General features: G+C 45.9%; 1 protein-coding gene across 1 annotated transcript in view; it reads right to left on the bottom strand.

The window, feature by feature from the left end:
* Positions 1–19868, bottom strand: part of LOC147121900 (fibronectin-like) — a 124183-nt gene extending 104315 nt beyond the window's left edge. Inside the window, exon 1 of the mRNA XM_085978040.1 lies at positions 19752–19868. Within this exon, the coding sequence (XP_085834166.1) occupies positions 19752–19868 (117 nt within the window). The remainder of the gene's footprint in view (positions 1–19751) is intronic.
* Positions 19869–21137: the final 1269 nt, after the last annotated feature.

The following is a 21137-nucleotide window of genomic DNA, read 5'->3' as shown; positions in this document are numbered from 1 at the left end:
ATAACTGGTCTCAGACTGCAGTACCGGCAGTGACCACCCCTGTATAAAAGGCCCTAGCACGCTTCTGTAGTTTCAGTTTCCAGATTGTCTCCATTCAGTAAAGGCTTGTTAAACCAACTCCTGCATTCCGTGGCTCCATTAACACACGGATTTAATACTGGCGACGAGTAAGAAATGAACTTACCTGCAACTCGGCAGCACCTCAGACGACGTTATTGAAGGTCGAAGCCAGAAGAAAGAAAAAATATATAATCCAAAGAAACTCGAGAAATGGGCGTCGACCGTGGGCAACCGCCCTCCAAATCATCGGATTGAAAACTTGCAGGAGAGACTGTCAAGAGCCAGGCTTGGTTCCCCAGTCTGTGGTTTCCCAGCTAATCGGGCTGGTGGCAGGTAGTGCACTGATCCTTCCTGGGCTGCGGCGGGCTAGAGCTCGATCGGGTGGCTCTGCAACGGGGCCGGGCAGCGAGTCGGGAAGCAAAGAGAGAGAGAGAGGGTGGAGCACACAGGGCGCGGCCGGTGCTTCGCAGCCGGGCAGCGTTCGGACCTAAGAAGAGGGAGGGAAGTGTCCCAGAGGGTCCGCTCCACGACGGGAACGGTTAAAAATAAAAATACCGCGGAGAGCGGCGTTGACAGCAGTGGCAGCGGTGGGAAAGCGCGGGAGGTGCCATCTTAACTCGGCGGGGAAGAAGGAAAAGCACGGGAGGCGCCATTTTGATCCATCGGGGACGAAGGAAAAGTGCGGGAGACGCCATCTTAGATTTTCAAGATGCCAAAGACTGGCGATATCACTGCCTTCGATAATGCAATAGAAGACTGGACCACGTATGTGGAAAGAGTCGAGGTATATTGCGAGGGAAACGAAATAGCCGAGGAGAAAAAGGCATCGGTATTGCTAAATTTAATGGGCGCAAGAACGTACGGCCTATTGCGGGACCTGATTACTCCAGCCAAACCGAAGGCGAAGAGTTTTAACGAAATTGTTGCTATCCTACAGGAACACCTAAATCCTACACCGCTGCTGATAGCAGAAAGATTTAAATTCCACAGGAGAAATCAGCATAAAAATGAGAGCAATGCTGATTACCTTACAGAACTATGCAAGCTATCAAAGCACTGCCAGTTCGGAGCAGGACTGGCAGATACCTTACGGGACAAATTTGTCTGTGGACTCCTGAGTGAAGGAACCCAGAAGAGGTTACTCTCAGAGAAAGAGCTGACGCTAGATAAGGCTTTCAGCGTGGCAGTATCGTACGAAGCAGCAGCAAGCGGAGCTGCAGAAATACAACAAAAGCCACAGGAATACGGCACCCACGAAATGACACGGGGATTTGAAAAATGTTATCGCTGCGGCAGAACAAACCATGACCAGAAGGACTGCTGGTCCAAGGACAAAATATGCAGGCAATGCGGAAAGATGGGACACATTGCACGAGTTTGCAGGTCTGAGAAGAAGACCAACGACAATAAAAAGGCTACTAAGGAACCATACAGGAAAGTACAAAAGATGACGGACAGTAGTTCCGAAGACCAGATGAGCGATAGTGAATCCGGGAACAAGAGACTAAGCTGTCTCAAACTTCACAACGTAATCGCAAAAGAGGATCACCGAACCATTTGGGTCACCCTCACGATAGCAGGGTCCCAAGTCAAAATGGAATTGGATACAGAATCAGCTCTAACCGTCATGAATCGACGAGACTACGAGCGGCTATTCTCACACATACCCTTGAGAGAGACATCCATTGTCTTGAGGACGTATACGGGGCAAAAAGTATACCCCAGAGGAAATATAAGGGTGCCTGTCGAATACAATGGCAAGAAAATACGGAAATTGTATCTCTACATTCTGCAAGATGGTGGACCACCGTTATTGGGACGTGAATGGATCAGAAAGATAAGTTTAGACTGGCACTCCATTCAGGCACTGACGGTGGCTGGTAAAAAGGATGACGACGTCACTCCTGGACGATTGTCAACAATCTTAGCTGACGCCAAAGAGGTATTTCAACAAGAACCGGGCACTCTTAAAGGCGTAACCGCCTCGATAAAAATAGAGGAGAATGCAATTCCCAAGTTTTTCAAAGCAAGACCGGTACCATATGCAATTCGCCCAGCCGTTGAGGCAGAGCTGGAGAATCTGGAGAATGCAGGCGTGTTATCTAAGGTAGACTGGAGCGAGTGGGCGACACCCATCATTCCTGTCATGAAGAAAACGTTAAACAATAAGTCTGAGGAGCCAAGGAAGGTTCACATCTGTGGGGACTTCAAGGTGACAGTGAACCCAGTCCTTCACACAGTACAATATCCTCTTGCAAGGATAGAAGATATCTTCGTCTCACTATCTGGAGGGAAGCGTTTTACAAAAATTGACCTAGCACAAGCATATTTGCAGATGGAGGTTGAAGAATCCTCTAGGAAGTATCTCACGATAAACACTCACAAAGGTCTTTACCAGTATAATCGACTGGTATTCGGAGTAGCATCTGCTCCGGCGATATGGCAAAGAGCGACGGAACAAGTCCTGCAAGGGATTCCGAGGACTCAGTGTTACTTGGACGACATCCTAGTGACAGGTGAAGATGACAGTGAACACCTTGCCAACCTAGAGCAGGTGCTCACTAGACTACGTGAACATGGGCTACGAGCCAATCGCCCCAAGTGCGAGTTTTTAAAGAAACAGATATCGTATTGTGGCCACGTGATTGATGAAGAGGGGTTGCATAAGTCCCCTGACAAAATTGAAGCGGTAGTTAAGGCTCCAGCGCCTGAAAATGTGTCGCAACTGAGGTCATTCCTCGGATTGGTGAATTGCTACCATAAGTTTTTGCCGAATTTGTCCACAATTCTGCATCCACTGAACGCCCTACTACGAACGGGAGTAGCATGGAAATGGAGCGATGAATGTAAGCGGGCCTTTCAGAAGAGTAAGGGCCTCATCACTTCAAGAGAAGTATTGGCTCACTACAACCCATCACTACCGATAAGACTGGCGTGTGATGCGTCTCCCTACGGCATTGGGGCGCTACTGTCACATAAATTCCTTGATGGTTCTGAGAGGCCGATAGCTTTTGCGTCACGCTCGTTAACTTCAGCCGAGCGTAACTACGCCCAGATTGACAGAGAGGCCCTCAGCCTGGTGTGGGGGGTGAAGAAGTTCAATCACTACCTGCACGGTCAGAAATTTACTCTACTAACTGATCATCAACCTCTCGTCTCCATTTTCAACCCTCAGAAGGGCGTACCGATAATGACGGCACAACGGCTACAGAGGTGGTCCCTTTTCCTAGGGGCACACCAATATGACATCGAGTACAAAGGAACTAAACAGCATGGGAATGCTGATGGATTGTCGCGCCTACCGTTGCCGATGGTGGAAGAAGAACTGGCAGTGGATCCAGTGGAGTTATTCCACTCGACTATTGTCGAATGTCTCCCTGTGACGAATGCAAACATAGAAAAGGAAACACGAAATGACCTGACACTCTCCTGGGTCTATGATTTAATAGTGAAGGGATGGCCAGCACATGGCGAACCACTGCTGCCAGCATTCTCGCCGAGAAGAGAACAGCTGTCAGTGTGCAGAGGAACCTTGATGTGTGGATCCAGAGTAGTAATTCCACCCAAATTGAAGGATAGAGTGCTCAATGAGCTTCATGAGGGTCATCTGGGAGGGGTAAAAATGAAGAACTTAGCCAGAGCGTTTGTGTGGTGGCCGGGAATCGATAGAGAAATCGAAGAGATGACCGAGAGCTGTACAGGATGCCAGAAGGTCCAAAATGCCCCACCACAAGCCCCTCTACATCCATGGGAGTGGCCCTCATCTCCATGGCAAAGGGTGCACATTGATTTTGCTGGTCCCTTTATGGACTTGATGTTTTTAATTGCGGTGGATGCACATTCAAAGTGGCCAGAGGTAATAAAAATGTCCTCAACCACCACAGAAAACACTATCACAGTCTTACGAACCATATTCGCCAGGAATGGGCTGCCTGAACAGATTTGCTCTGACAATGAACCACAGTTTGTGCCTGAAGAGTTCCGGAGGTTCTTAAAGAACAATGGTGTTAAGCATTACACATCCACCCCATATCATCCAGCCACTAATGGGTTGGCCGAGAGGTTTGTTCAAACATTCAAGAAGGCTATCAAGGCAATGTGTAATGAAGATATACCCCTACAACACAAGGTGGATAACTTCTTGTTTGCCTACCGGAATGCGACACATGCGGTTACCAACCAAACTCCAGCCATGATGTTCTTCAATCGAAGACTACGATGCCGCTTGGATTTGGTTAAGCCAAACATCAGAAGAGATGTGGAGAACAGGCAGTTTCAGAATATGAATGAAAGGCCGACCAGGAGTTTTAAGATAGGTCAACCAGTTTTGGCCCGGGACTACCGCACAGAGAAATGACAGCCAGGAATGATCTGTACATGGCAAGGACCCCTAATGTATACCGTGGACGTTGGAGAGAGCATTGTAAGATGCCATGCTGACCAGATTCTAGAGTCACTGGAAAACCTCAACTCCACACCACGATCTGATACACCTGGCGATGAAACTGAAGTACCAATTGCATCTACCGCAGAATCGGTGATATTAGAAGCAGACGAACCAAACAACGACATTGATCCCAACTCAACCTTGCCAGAAGAACCTGATATCCCAAAGAGGCGTTATCCTGACAGAATCAGGAAGCCTCCTCAAAGACTGAACTTATAATTGCTTAACTTCAACTAATGTATCTAGCAACCGTAATTGTAATTGTAATTAGTTATTGTTTAGTTGTTAAATGAATGTTATGTACTGTTTATCTAAAAGGGGAGGAATTGTTGTGTACGTCCCTTTAAGGGAATAACTGGTCTCAGACTGCAGTACCGGCAGTGACCACCCCTGTATAAAAGGCCCTAGCACGCTTCTGTAGTATCAGTTTCCAGATTGTCTCCATTCAGTAAAGACTTGTTAAACCAACTCCTGCATTCCGTGTCTCCATTAACACACGGATTTAATAGTCGGTACCTTTTTACCTAGACACAATTAGAACTCAGAACACAGAGATTCAAACATGAAGTGCTTTATTCGAAGGGAAAGGGAAGTTCTGGAGAGTTCCGAACAAAGAGAGCTAAACTTAACCAAGAGAACACCCAACCATTTATCTGCTGTGACAGCGCCACCACAGGCGGGAGGAGAACACGCAATACATAACATATTCCATCCCTTTTAAATGGAAGGTCCACATTATTCCTCAACAGGTAAGTTACTTTCAATGCACTCAACTAACCTAGGGTAGAGGTAGACTGCCTCAACCCCTGACTTTACCCTGGGGTTTATTCTGCCCCAATCTTGTGGGTAAGTCACTAAGCCTACAGATCCAAGCGTCTTGGAGGCTGCCGCTCTCTGACAGGATACCGGCGGTCATCGCTGGCTTCCACAGCAGTAGGCATTGACACAGGCCTAAATGGAGAAGGTGCCTGTGTCAGTCGAAAGTCAGGAGTTTGCACAGGTGAAACAGTCTCTTTGACTTCCTGTGTTGGAGAAGAGCACTGTGGCAAAGGATGCTGGTTTGCGGTATCATCCGGAAACAGTTCAGGCCAACCAGCCGTTGGAGCCTCTGTGGCTGTCTCTGTTCCTAGCAACAGTTGATCTGTGTGTCTTCTCCAGACGACGTCCTCAGCAGTCTCAACCATGTAAGACACAGGGCCCGTCTGCGCAATCACCGTAGCAGGAACCCATTTCGGTCCAGTGTTGTAGTTTTGAGCTAGGACGTGCTCTCCTGGATAAAACCGTCTCTCCTTGGCTCTTTTCTCTCTCTTTTCAACTTGAGCTTGTTGTTGACGATGGACAACCTGCTCTGCCTTGGAGGTTTGAGTAAGTCAAAACTTTTCCACAACAACCTCTTCATCATGAGCGAAGCGGGGGAAGTTTTGGTTGTGGCATGCGGCTCATCCCTGTAGGACAACAGGAAGCTGTTCAGACGTTGGTGGATTGAGCCCTGACCTTGCAATGCCTTCAAGGCGTGCTTCAAAGTTTGCACGAACCTTTCTGCCTGGCCGTTAGTAGAGGGATGATAGGGCGCAGACCTGATGTGTTGGACACCATTCACATGCAGGAAGGTTGCAACTCCTGTGATACAAATTGTGGACCGTTGTCACTTACGAGTTGTTCCGGTGAGCCATAATGGCTGAACATCTCACCAAGTTTCTCAATTGTTTTCTCTGCCGTGGTAGACCTCATCACAGCGACCTCCGGCCACTTGCTACGAGCGTCCACAACCACCATAAACATCTTCTCTTCGAAAGGACCGGCGAAGTCCACATGTACTCGCTGCCACACTTCTGCAGGCCAATCCCAGGGGTGTAGGGTTGTCAGCTGTGGAACATTCCGGACCCTTTGACATGGGGAACATGTTTTGGCTTTCTCCTCAATATTCCCGTCGAGACCTGGCCACCAGAAGTAGCTTCTTGCCATTTCCTTCATCCGAACCATCCCACTGTGGCCTGTATGAAGTTGTTGCAGTATAGGTTCCCTCAGAGGTGGCGGAATGATGACACAGCGTCCCCAAAGAAGACAACCTGCCTGGACGGAGAGCTCATTTCTTTTTGAAATGTAAGGTTTCAAACTAGGAGAATCTCCTATAGCTCTCCCTCGAATGACATCGTCCATTACCTCAGACAGGGCTGGATCGTTGCGGGTGTACCTTTGCACCTGAACTGCAGTGACAGGTGCTCCCTCCACTTGTCTAAAGTAGAAGATGTCTATCTGACGAGGCTCTGGGGGAGTAACAGGCAAGGGTAGCCTCGAGAGACCGTCTGCGTTGCCGTGCAAGTCTGATTTGCGATATTTGATGTCATATGTATGTCCTGACAACAGTAAAGCCCACCTTTGCATCCTGCTTGCAGCAAGAGACGGAATTCCGGTGTGGGGCCCGAAGATTGAAGTCAATGGACGGTGGTCCGTCAGGAGTGTGAACCTTCTCCCAAACAGGCACTGATGAAATTTTCGAATTCCAAAAACGATTCCCAAGGCCTCGCACTCGATCTGCGCATAGTTACTCTCGGCCTTGTTCAAGGTGCGTGATGCGAAGGCGATAGGTTTCTCTTCACCCGAAGGCATGATGTGGGATATGACTGCTCCCACACCATATGGTGATGCATCACATGCTAGCTGCACGGGTAGCTTTGGGTCGAAGTGTGTCAGGACCTCCGATTTCAGCAATGCTTTCTTTGCTTGGGCGAAAGCTTCGTTGCACAGTTCAGTCCATTTCCATGTTTTGCCTTGACATAGCAACTGATGTAACGGCTTCAGCAATGTTGCTAAGTCTGGAATAAACTTCCCATAGTAGTTAAGTAGCCCCAGAAATGAACGTAACTGGCTCACATTCTGGGGTGCTGGGGCCTCCACGATCGCCTTGACCTTTGACGGCGCCTTATGCAGGCCAGTAGCGTCAATCACATGCCCCAGGTACTCAACTGAAGACTGAAAGAATTCACATTTGTCTTTACGAACTCTGAGTCCGTACTCTTTCAGTCGTTGTAGTGTCGCATCCAAGTTCAGAAGATGATCCTCCTCATTTGTCCCAGTGACAAGGATGTCGTCCAGGTAGCACTGGACTCCTGGCAGTCCACTCAAAATCTGATCCATTGCCCTTTGGAATAGAGCAGGGGCCGACGTAATTCCAAATGGAAGGCGGCAGTACCTGTATAGCCCCTTGTGTGTCACAATTGTCAGCAGCTCCTTTAATTTGTCATCGACATGCATTTGTAGATAAGCCTGGCATAAGTCTATTTTGCTGAACTTTTGCCCTCCGGCCAGGCCCGTAAAAAGATCATCAATGAGGGGAAGAGGGTACTGTTCTGCAGACAGCACTGGGTTAATAGTCACTTTAAAATCCTCGCAGATTCGAACAGATCCATCCTTTTTCAGGACAGGAACAATGGGTGTGGCCCATTTGCTCACGCTCACAGGCTCCAGGACTCCCTTCTCGACTAAGGCCTCCAAGTTAGCCTCAACTTTTGGCCTAATTGCATAGGGTACAGGTCGGGCTTTGTGAAACTTTGGCTTGCTGTCAGGTTTAATGTCCAGTCTCACGCTGATCTTTTTCATGCTCTCAAGTTCCCCATTGAAGAGTTCTGCATGTTTGTTTAACACTGCAGTCAGACCTGACTCCCCTTTTGACATCATGCGGACTGCAGGCCAGTCCAGTGTGATTTTCTCTAGTCCCAGTAGTGATGGGTAATTTCCCTTTACCACATATAGTGGCAGTTTTGCAGTCTGTCCGTTCAATTTAACTGTCACCTCAATGGCGCCTCTCATGGCCACAGGTTCGCCGGTATACGTCTTTAGCACAATGTTTGTTGGCTGAAGGGTCAGATGCTTTAGCATTTTGTTGTAGACAGTGTCTGAAACAAGGGACACAGCCACGCCTGTGTCCACCTCCATCCGCACTGATTGTCCCTCCACCAGTGATGACACCCAGTAGCCATTTGAACCACCTGCAACCGTCAGTATGTGCACCTCTTCCTCCTCAGAGGTGTCGCTCCCCTCTGTTTTGCTTGTTCCATCATACTGCACTGAATGAACACTCTTTTTCCTCTCTTGTCCAAATACAGACATTTTGCTTCTATGCTTCCCAGCTCTGTCTGTTCTTTTTTTACCTCTACAGGCGCGTTCAATGTGACCCTTTTTGCCACAATTTCAGCATTCCAGCTCCGTACACCAGCAGTCATTAGCATGATGGCCCGTTTTCCCACAACGGTAACATGTGCTGTTCCGTGCACCTTTAGGCTCAGATGACACCTTGTGAACTCTCCCTGTTGAACTCAATTGGTGAGCCTCCTTTTCCGCCATCTCCATGGAGACACTAACTTCAATGGCCTTTTCAAGAGTAAGGTTGTCCTCAGTAAGAAGGCACTTCTGTGTGGCTGCACTTTGCAGACCACACATGAGTCTGTCTCTAATGGTGTCATTCAGCACCTCCTTGAACTGGCAGTGTTCCGACAACCTTTTTAAAGCAGCAATAAACATCGTCACTGATTCCCCCTCCTCTTGATTCCATTTGTGAAATCTAAATCTCTCAGCAATAACCAGAGGTTTTGGTGAAAAATGTGCTCCAAGAATTTCCACTAGTTGCTTATATGTTTTAGTTCCTGGCTTACCTGGCTGCACAAGGCTGCGAAATAAATTGAATGTCTTTGGCCCCATTACACTCAAAAAGGTAGACACGACCTTTTCGTTTGCCACCGCATTCGCCAAGACAAAATAATCAAAACGTTCCATATAAGCGCTCCATTGCTCCACATTTTCATCAAAATCACCGATGTTTCCTAATATAGCAGCCATCTCACGTTTCAAATTTAAATTTCTGTTTACTCACTGCACCCGTAACGTACGCAGATTCATCTGCTCCTCCTCGCCACTTTGTTGTGTCGGTACCTTTTTACCTAGACACAATTAGAACTCAGAACTCAGAGATTCAAACATGAAGTGCTTTATTCGAAGGGAAAGGGAAGTTCTGGAGAGTTCCGAACAAAGAGAGCTAAACTTAGCCAAGAGAACACCCAACCATTTATCTGCTGTGACAGCGCCACCACAGGTGGGAGGAGAACACACAATACATAACAGAAGCCGGCTCCAGGGACGTTATTTAATGAGCCCCAGCTGTCAGGTTAGTGGAGTTTCAGTGCTTGTCAGTTTGACATTGTGCAACAGTTTAATTCAGTAATTTATAGGTTCTTTTGTGTCAGGAGTGTTGTGGTAAATAAAAAGTCATTACATTTATTCTTTAAAAATATCAAAGCGCTGCACTTGGCTTACATTAATGGGGGCTGTACTGGCAGTTGACCTGGTCCTCCAGGATCTATGACGGAGGGAGCGGAGGCAGCGAGAAAGATTGGAACATGTGGCCAGAGGGAGGAGGAGGGCCATCAGGGCTCTCAACAGGAGGCCTTACCCACCGAGGGTATTCCAAGAGCACTTCTCCTACTTCCAATTAAGCGAGGAGCAGTGTATTAGACAGCTCTGCATCACCAAGGTGGTGGTTCCAGAACTCTGCCACCTCCTCCAAACAGACCTCCAGCCTCACACCAGGATGACTTAAACCTCAGATCCCTTTTGCTCACCACATGCCCATCATACCATCCCTGTGTCGTGCCATCACAGCATCCTCCTGGGCACAAAGGTGAAATGAGAGAGACAAGAAAATGTAGCAAACTCCATGAATAAATTTATGCATAAACATATCACACATATCACATTCATTCTAATAACTAATGACCTTTGTGCCTGCCATAGTTGAATAGCTGTCATTGTGTGCAAGATGTGAGATGTGGGTGTGAGTGTTGGTAGGTAGAGATTGTTGGTGGGTGTGCGCTGGGGGTGTGGTGCTTTGGGCAGAGTGTGAAGCTTGTGGTACAGATGGTGGTATGTAGCATTTGTTGAAGCATTCAATCACCCTGACCACCTGACTGAGGTGGATCTGCCATGAGCACACCTGCTTCAGTCCTCCGACTCCTTCTCCTTGTTGTGCTTCTCTTTGCTGAGGCAGTTGCACAATCAGCAATGCTGAAAATGAGGTGCTGCAGTATTAATGAACCTCCCCTTTAAGTACTGGGAAAAGCCTGTGGCAATGATGGCCTAGAAATTTGGTGGGCTGCGCCACCAGTTAGCGCCTAAAGAGGGCACTCAGTGGCTTTAGCGCTACTGGCCACGCCTCCCGCGATATTTAGCTGGGGCACTAATGGCGGCGTTAGCCTGTTGCGCTGCGCCGCAACCGATGACGTCATCGGTGTGCGCAGTGCCCCGCTACCGCCCCGATCGCGATATTTGGCAGCGCCCGCCTCTGTAGCGCCGTTCACAAATCGCGTCCGGTTCACGGGGCCTTCCTGTGGCGGGAGTGGCGCAAATTAAGGTGGAGGTGCGGGGCGGCTGTTTTTTTCGGCGGCCGCCTGCCAGCACCTCTGTCCCCGGCCTCCTGATCTCCCCCCGCGGCAGTGCCGGCTGTTTTCCGAGAGCCCGGCACTTCTCCTCGGTGCCGGGCTCTTTTGCCGGCAGTCGCAATCTCTGATCGTGCTGGTGCAGGCCCCTCCCCCTTAAGAATGGGAGGAAGGCCTGCAGTACCGCAGCGCGCCGTGCCGCAGCGTGTGGCGCTGCGGCACGTTGCACTGCGATATTCAGTTTCAGCGCCCCAAGAGGGACGCGGAGCACCTCGAGCAGCGCCCCGCGTCCCTCTTGGGGCGCACAAGCTGAATTTCCGGCGGTCGCAACTGCTCCGATCGCAGCGGTAATTCCGGCGCCCAGGCGAGCTGGGCGCCCCGTTTGCGGCTCCACCGAATTTCTCCCCCGATGAGTTGAGATTAGACTGCACCCGATATTGGTCCACCTTTTGAGTGTAACGCCACTGAGCTAGGTCTTTAAGACTTGATTTAGTGGCCCAATCATTTCTTTGAGCTGCGATAATGAATTTTGACTGCAGTCTAAAGCATTAGCGCCTGGCGCTAATTCTCCAGCTTTTCTAATTTTACTGCCCATTCCTGGGCTATAATGAATATCTAACCCTAATTCTTTGACCAACTGCCCTAATATCTCTTTATGTGGCTTGGTGTCAAATTTTGTGTGATAATGCTCCTGTGAAGCGCCTTGGGAAGGTTTACTGTGTTAAAGGCGCTATATAAATACAAGTTGCTGTTGTTGTTGTCAAGGTGTAGACCTATCTCTGGTGGCTGGCTTCTTCTGCTCTAGATAAGTTTGCATGGCAATGCTCGAATAAATAAAGTGGTCCTGGCTTGACAAGCAGTGGTAAGTGTACCAGTGCTCTGTGCTGGTAAACTGTGGGTTTATCTGGTTGAACTCCAGGAATACTCATGTTCACACTTGAGGGTCCCTGAGCCTTGGCATTTATCAACCTGCGCTTAAGGTTTCTGGGCTTGGGCAGGTAGTGTGTGACCTTATGGGCGAGAGTGCTCACTGCATATCAGGGAAACACAAACTCCCTGGGCATGGATTGGAGACTCTCAGGCATGGTGGTAGATTTCTACGTGTCCCAAACATTTGGCAGACTCAAAAAAAACGATTTGCTTAGTATAAATTTCATTTATGTTGCTTCTAAGCTCTAGGAGCCAAGATACGCCTAGGATACATCTTAAGTAAGAAATTTCTGCAACTTCACAATTATCATTTGCTTTCTGACCATGTTTCACTGCTGTACGTTAAGACAGATAGGAGCATATCTTAAAACCAGTGTGTGTGACGAGTTATACATGTCCTTAAAAGATGAAAAAGGAACTATTTTTAACTCTGCAGGATGATGTAATATGATTTTCTGACTAAACAATTAACATTTGAAATATTATTGTAGGAGGACTAGGTGGCATCATTGTCCTTTGCTTAACTCCTGCCCAAACTGATGGGATGAAGGTCGCATCTCTCTAATGGTCGCAAAGGTCCTACATGAAATGAGTCTCAACTCAATTGCTGGTGAGACTAGTTCCACAGAACAATACTGCCAATAATTCAGCATTAATTATTTTTTTATTATTTGTTCATGGGATGTGGGCGTCGCTGGCAAGGCCAGCATTTATTGGCCGTCCCTAGTTGCCCTTGAGAAGGTGGCGGTGAGCCGCCTTCTTGAATTGCTGCAGTCCGTGTGGTGAAGGTACTCTCACAGTGCTGTTTGGGAGGGAGTTCCAGGATTTTGACCCAACGATGATGAAGGAACGGCGATGTACTTCAAAGTCAGGATGGTGTGTGACTTGGAGGGGCACTTTGAGGTGGTGGTGTTCCCATGCGTCTGCTGCCCTTGTCCTTCTAGTTGGGAGGTGGCGGGTTTGGGAGGTGCTGCCGAAGAAGCCTTGGCGAGTTGCTGCAGTGCATCTTGTAGATGGTACACACTGCAGCCACGGTACGCCAGTGGTGGAGGGAGTGAATGTTTAAGGTGGTGGATGGGGTGCCAATCAAGTGGGCTGCTTTGTCTTGGATGGTGTCGAGCTTCTTGAGTGTTGTTGGGCTGCACTCATCCAGGCAAGTGGAGACTATTCCATCACACTCCTGACTTGTGCCTTGTAGATGGTGGAAAGGCGTTGGGGAGTCAGGAGGTGAGACACTCGCCACAGAATACCTAGCCTCTGACCTGCTCTTGTTGCCACAGTATTTATGTGGCTGGTCCAGTTAAGTTTCTGGTCAATGGTGACCCCCAGGATATTGATGGTGGGGAATTCAGCGATGGTAATGCCGTTGAATGTCAAGGGGCGGTGGTTAGATGCTCGCTTGTTGGAGATAGTCATTGTCTGGCACTTGTGTGGCGCGAATGTTACCTGCCACTTATCAGCCCAAGCCTGAATGTCGTCCAGGTCTTGCTGCATGTGAGCATGGACTGCTTCATTATCTGAGGAGTTGTGAATGGCACTGAACACTGTGTAGTCATCAGCGAACAGCCCCACTTCTGACCTTATGACGGAGGGAAGGTCATTGATGAAGCAGCTGAAGATGGTTGGGCCTAGGACACTGCCCTGAGGAACTCCTGCAGCGATGTCCTGGGGCTGAGATGATTGACCTCCAACCACCACAACCATCTTCCTTTGTGCTAGGTATGAATCCAGCCAGTGGAGAGTTTTCCCCCCAATTCCCATTGACTTCAGTTTTACTAGGGCTCCTTGATGCCAGACTTGGTCAAATGCTGCCTTGATGTCAAGGGCAGTCACTCTCACCACACCTCTGGAATTCAGCTCTTTTGTCCATGTTTGGATCAATTAATTGGTACTAAATTGAAGGGAACTACAACAATGGTTAACACCATAAAAAGAAAAATTATGCAATAAAAGTTGGAATTAAGGCTCGCTGTTAAAATAGAATAGAGGTAACTTTACATCTACTCCACACAATCCTTGCCCTGGAGATGCTTGATGCTGAGAGATTACATACCGAAGTAGAAAAGTGTTCAGTTCATCTGCACTGACATCCCTCACCTTGATGGGTACAAAAATAATCACAATATTGAAATATTGCAAAACACAAATAATTACAATGTTGGTGGCAATCATGTAATTTTTTGTATAATGTAACTTTATCAGCTAAAAGGTCATAAATTGTTCTTTGAACTAATGTTTATGTGCCATAATTAGCGCAAATACACCCCACCCTCATTATATGGTTCTCAGCTATTACATTAGCAAGCTGGACTTTGTCTCCTAGTTGTTTCATGTTGCATGTTTTGCCATGTTATAGGATATACACCTCATTAGAACCCAGAAAATATTTGATTCTCAAGGACTATGTTCTAATGAATGTGGAGTATATCATGTTTCCATTATAATGACACTATCTCACATTCTTCCTGTTCCCTCGTTTCAATTGTGTAGAGCTATAATAAGGCTGCATAAGCACCATATATATCATGAAAATTATTCTGCAATGTCTTTCCTATTGTCTGAAACTCTTTTTCCAAGGCTGGCCGTAATCATGTAACTAGTGCTTCCTCTGCTTTTCTCCATGCACCAATTACTGCCCTTAGCAGAGGACTGGTTGCAGCTCTGCACCACATTCAATCACAAGGATTAAATCTGACCTTTATAGCTTTCTCTGCATTTCTGTTTTCCAGTCACTTTGTTCAGCCAATAATGGTGTTTTCGCATCTCCTGTGAGCTGGAGATTTTCTGTTCCATAAATCAACATGAAACAGAAGTCAGTAAGAATGAAGAGCAGAATTATCGGTCTAAGCCTTCCACCTCTCCTTGATTGAGGCACATCTCCGGGAGGAGGGGATGGGTCGGGATGAGGCCTCCATCCGTCATGAAGGTGTGCCACTGACCCTGGCCGTGTTTCCAGCCTTGGGGTAATTAACATATTGAAGGCAGGCTCCCCTTTGGTGGGGACTCCTGCTGAAAACAGGGCAGAGTGTCGACATGCTGCATTACTGGGATGCAGGCAGCCCCCATTCTGTCTGCAACATGACAAATTTGTTTTGAAATATTTTTCCTCCCTGACCACTTGCATAGATCCTGGCTGTAGAAAGATTTCTCTCCCCTCCTCCCCCCCCCCCCCCCGCCTCATCTACCATTAAACACTGGACACAAGGGCCAGACAGGTAAATAGCCAGCATTTTTAACTGTCCACCCGCCTGATTTCTGCCAGGCTAGCAGGGTGAAAATCGCTACCCAGTTTATTATTTGCACCAACCTATGTCATAATACTGAACTGAGAAGTATTAATGATCACTGGTATTCAAGCAACCCCCCAACCTTTATATTTACCATCATCTTAGGCTAAATAGTAACTATTAAAGTATTGCCCCCTCCCTTGTACCCTTTTGCAACATCGTGAAATTCCCATGATTAATAGCCTCCCTCTCTTTATTACTGTTCTTAGTTGATGGAGTAATACGAACATACAAATTAGGAGCAGGTGTAGGCCACTCGGCCCCTCGAGCCTGCTCCGCCATTCAATAAGTTCATGGCTGATCTGATTACTCCATATTCCCGCCTACCCCTGATAACCTTTCACCCCCTTGCTATTCAAGAATCTATCTACCTCTGCCGTAAAAATATTCAAAGTCTCTGCTTCCACCGCCCTCTGAGGAAGAGAGTTCCAAAGACTCACCATCCTCTGTGAGAAAACATTTCCCCTCATCTCTGTCTTAAATGGGCAACCCCTTATTTTTAAACAGTGACCCCTAGTTCTAGATTCTCCCACAACAGGAAACATCCTCTCCACATCCACCCTGTCCAGACCCCTCAGGATCTTATATGTTTCAATCAAGTCACCTCTTACTCTTCTAAACTCCAGCGGATACAAGCCTAGCCTGTCCAACCTTTCCTCATAAGACAACCCACCTATTCCAGGTATTAGTCTAGTAAACCTTCTCTGAACTGCTTCCAATGCATTTACAACCTTCCTTAAGTAAGGAGACCAATATTGTACACAGTACTCCAGATGTGGTCTCACCAATGCCCTGTATAACTGAAGCATAACCTCCCTACTTTTGTATTCAATTACCCTCGCAATAAATGATAACATTCTATTAGCTTTCCTAATTACCATGCAAATTCTTCATTTTCACCCAGTGATTGAAGAAATTATTAATTTAATTCCCATGATGTCATAGGTTTGATTCTTGTCATCTCTTGTTCAAATTTGGTCAACTTTTTCGATAACTGTCAAATGCTCCCTCTGTGCAACTCAACTTATCCCTCATCATACTTTTCTATCCATGTCTCTAATAATGGAATCATCCACCACACTTACTTCCCACTGCTGATATTGTTTCTCAGCAATTTAATTAGGGTTCCCCTTATAGCTCCTTGCCATCTTCCTATCGTCCTTACTCTTGATATTGCCTGTCTTTCCCTACCAACTCTTCAAGGCCTTAGATGTTCATCCCATAAATTATTCTTCACTATGGCACCTCTGTCTCCCTTACTCCTTCCCAATCTTTACCAACCATCTAAGACTACTCAGGTTGAGTTTCCAGTGCTCACTGCTGTAACATACTCCATTATCAATTTATCAAAGAGTTTTCTTCCTCTATGATTTTTCCATAAACAAACACCTTATAAATAATGCTATGTGTGTGTCCAACACACCTATCTCTCGCTGCCATTTTACACAAAAGCCACGCTTTCAACACTTTCCGTTTCTTTATATGCATTTTAGAATCCAGCTAATCTATCATGTATACAAAGCTATTATTTTAAGAATGTAACTTGAGGAGAAGGCCATTAGAGATTCATCCTGGAGTATTCATTTTTTTGTATATAAAGGATTTGTTATACTAATATAATCTCCTGTGGAAGGAGATAATTTAATTTAGGCCAATGACAACAATACTTCAGGCTTTGAGTCACTTGTGGTATTGATAAAAATAACAGGGATCATTACAAATTACGGAAAATACGATACACGATCTGGCCTAATTAACTTTAAGGACACTGTTCACATCTTCAAAATCTAGGGCAATGAGTCACATTCCTCTTTGTCCTTTAATAGAACTGATCCTTTCATAAAAATGAGTTCTTTAGTGCAGGAAAATGCGTATAGTCCCAGCCAACCCCTCCCTTCTCCAGTGAGCAACTCCAGCTACTTGCCTTCTTACGATATCCCACGATCACTTTTCCTTCCAGAAATGTCCCTTGAACCTATTTTTGCTGTCTGCTTCAATGGTCTTTCTTGGTACTTTACTCCACAACTCTTATGGTTTGGGTGAACAGGTTATGCCTGATTCCCCATTTTATTCCTAACTTACTCATTTTTAAATTTGTGTTCCTTGGTATTTGAACCCTTCACCACAGTGAACATTTTCTTTTTAATCTATTTTATCAATTCCCCTCAAAATCGTGAAAACTTCAATCAAATGATCTTGAAGTCTGCTCTTTTCCAAAGAAAATAAGCCCAATATCCTCAACCTTTCTTCGTAACTTAAATTCCTGATACGTGGAATTATCCTCATTGGTCAGTTCTATATGATCTCAAGGGCAATGGTATCCTCCCTATGATCACAAGATAATAAGAACATAAGAACATAAGAACATAAGAAGTAGGAGCAGGAGTAGGCCATACGGCCCCTCAGGCCTGCTCCGCCATTCAATAGGATCATGGCTGATCCGAACCTAGACTCACGTCCACTTCCCTGCCCGTTCCCCGCAACCCCTAATTCCCTTATCAGCTAGGAAACTGTCTATCTCCTTTTAAAATTTATTTAATGTCGCAGCTTCCACAGCTCTCTGAGGTAGCAAATTCCATAGATTTACTACCCTCTGAGTGAAGAAGTTTCTCCTCATCTCAGTTTTGAAACGGCAGCCCCTTATTCTAAGATTATGCCCCCTAGTTCTAGTCTCACCGATCAGTGGAAACAAAATCCCCGCATCCACCCGATCAAGCCCCCTCACAATCTTATATGTTTCGATAAGATTGCCTCTCATTCTTCTGAATTCCAATGAGTAGAGGCCCAACCTACTCAACCTTTCCTCATACGTCAACCCCCTCATCTCCGGAATCAACCGAGTGAACCTTCTCTGAACTGCCTCGAGAGCAAGTATATCTTTTCTTAAATATGGAAACCAAAACTGTACGCAATATTCCAGGTGTGGCCTCACCAGTACCCTGTATAACTGAAGCAAGACTTCCCTGCTTTTATACTCCATCCCCCTTGCAATAAAAGCCAAGATTCCATTGGCCTTCCTGATCACCTGCTGTACCTGCATACTAACCTTCTGTGTTTCATGCACCAGGACCCCCAGATCCCTTTGTACTGTAGCACTTTGCAGTTTCTCTCCATTTAGATAATAACTTGCTCTTTGATTTTTTCTGCCAAAGTGCATAACCTCACACTTTCCAACATTATATTCCATCTGCCAAATTTCTGCCCACTCACTTAGCCTGTCTATGTCCTTTTGCAGGTTTTTTATGTCCTCCTCACTCACTGCTTTCCCTCCCATCTTTGTATCGTCGGCAAACTTGGATATGTTGCACCTGGTCCCCTCCTCCAAATCGTTAATATAGATTGTAAAGAGTTGGGGTCCCAGCAGTGACCCCTGCGGAACACCACTAGTCACTGATTGCCAACCCGAGAATGAACCATTTATCCCAACTCTCTGTTTTCTGTTAGATAGCCAATCTTCCACCCATGCCAGTATATTACCCCCAATCCCGTGATTTTTTATCTTGTGCAGTAATCTTTTGTATGGCACCTTGTCAAATGCCTTTTGGAAGTCCAAATACACCACATCCACTGGTTCCCCTTTATCAACCCTGTTACATCCTCAAAGAATTCAAGCAAATTTGTCAAACATGACTTCCCCTTCATAAAACCATGCTGACTCTGTCTGATTAAATTATGCTTATCCAAATGTCCTGTTACTGCTTCCTTAATAATGGACTCCAACATTTTACCAACCACAGATGTTAGGCAAACTGGTCTATAGTTTCCAGCCTTTTGTCTACTGCCCTTTTTAAATAAGGGTGTTACATTAGCAGTTTTCCAATCTGCTGGGCCCTTTCTTGAATCCAGGGAGTTTTGGAAAATTACCACCAATGCATCCGCAATCCCTACCGCTACTTCTCTCAAGACCCTAGGATGTAAGCCATCAGGTCCAGAGGATTTATCTGCCTTGAGTCCCATTATCTTACCGAGTACCATCTCCTTAGTGATTTTAATCGTGTTTAGCTCCTCCCCCACTATAGTCCCCTGTTTGTCCAGTGTTGGGATATTTTTAGTGTCCTCTACTGTAAAGACTGATACAAAATATTTGTTCAGCGTTTCTGCCATCTCCATGTTCCCCACCACTAATTTCCTGGTCTCGTCCTCTAAGGGACCAACATTCACTTTAGCCACCCTTTTTCTTTTTATATAACTGTAGAAACTCTTGCTATCTGTTTTTATATTTTTTGCTAGTTTACTTTCATAATCTATCTTCCCTTTCTTAATTAATCTTTTAGTTATTCTTTGCTGGCTTTTAAATGCTTCCCAATCTTCTATCCTCCCACTAGATTTGGCTACTTTATAATGAAATAAATACAGAGGAGGAAAGCCTTGCTGCCCATCTTAGCTCATTCATCCAGAAAGAAATACTTTCAATCCTTCCATCGCAGCATCCAACTGGCTCTTGGGTGTCTCTAAGATGTTTGCCCTCACTATTATAGCCAGAACACTTTCCATGTATTGATTATTCATTGTGTGAACAAATTCTTCATGACATCTGACCTAAATCCACCTTTTTGCCGGTTTGATCCTATACTCCATTGTTGTACTGTCATGACCTACCTTGAAGTAGTGCTCTGGATTTCCCTTTTCTATACCATTTAATATCTTATATCCTCCTGTGAAACAGTAAGAGTCCCAATACCAATCCTTGGGCATGCCCTTCAGTTCTTCCTCCATTTTGCCAACAGTTCCCTAACAAGTACTCGCTGCCAATTCAGCATCCATGTCCAGATTTTACTTTGAGTTCACAGAAATGAATCACAGAAACCCCACAGTGCAGATAGAGGCCATTTCGGCCCATCGAGCCTGCACCGACACATATCCCACCCGATCCCCATAACCCCATGTATTTAATTCCCCTAACACTAAGGGTCAATTTATCATAGCCAATCAACCTAACCCACACATCTTTGGACTGTGGGAGGAAACCAGAGCACCCAGAGAAAACCCACGCAAACACGGGGAGAATGTGCAAACTCCACACAGACAGTCACCCGAGGCCGGATTCGAACCCGGGTCCCTGTCGCTGTGAGGCAACAGTGCTAACCACTATGCCACTCGCTATTTCATTCTTATGTATTGGCTTTTTATGGGGAACTTTGTCAAAGATTTTCTGGAAGTCCAGATTTATCTTGTTATCAGTTTTTCCACAGCCCACTTGGAAGTCACTTCCTCAAAAAAGTCAATGAGTTTGGTCAGGTAGGGTTTTTCCTTTCCAAAGCCATATTGGCTGATATTTATCGGTCATTGCCATCCAGATTAATCTCAGGTTTGTTCCTGATAACTGATTCTATTATTTTGCCTATTTTTGATGTAAGACTAATGGGTCTGCAGTTTCTTGGATTAGATTGGGGTATACTTCTTTTCACTGCTCTTTTTCCCAAAAGTATAGATATATATCTATACACACACACACATACTTATACTTTAAAAACTTTTTTTGTGAATTTTATACTTATGAAGTTAAGGTTTATCATGTTGGGCAATCAAACATTTTCCATTTTGATGAACCAATGTCAACATAAGCACTCATATGTCAGCTATAGTATGGTTAGATGTACAGTAAAGCTCCAACTACTCTGTCCCAGCCATGTGCCTCACTACCTCACTACCTCATTTCACCAGCATAACCTTTTTCATCTCCCACACCAGCCATTCTGTAGCATGTAAGAATGAGATTGCTCGAGTTTGTTTTGTGAGCTCACTAGGAATTTTACTCTTTTCACATAGCCAGCAGACAGGAAACTTTCAACACAGATTCCTGTGTTTAACCTATTACGTCACCCAGTCCCACTCCCCCCACCATGTATGTGTGTATTAAAAAAAGATAGAATTCCAAAATTGACTCCTGGCCTCTTTTCAGCTTGTAAAGTTCCCATTTTTGCTAGACTCTGTTTCCAGTTTTAAACCAATTTTCTATACAGCCCCATAGATCCTATTCTGTAA

This window comes from Somniosus microcephalus, chromosome 3 (genome assembly GCF_052327205.1).
Source record: "Somniosus microcephalus isolate GS21.2 chromosome 3, FLI_Smic_1.0, whole genome shotgun sequence".
Lineage (NCBI taxonomy): Eukaryota > Metazoa > Chordata > Chondrichthyes > Squaliformes > Somniosidae > Somniosus > Somniosus microcephalus.
This window is presented reverse-complemented; position numbering and strand designations above follow the sequence as displayed.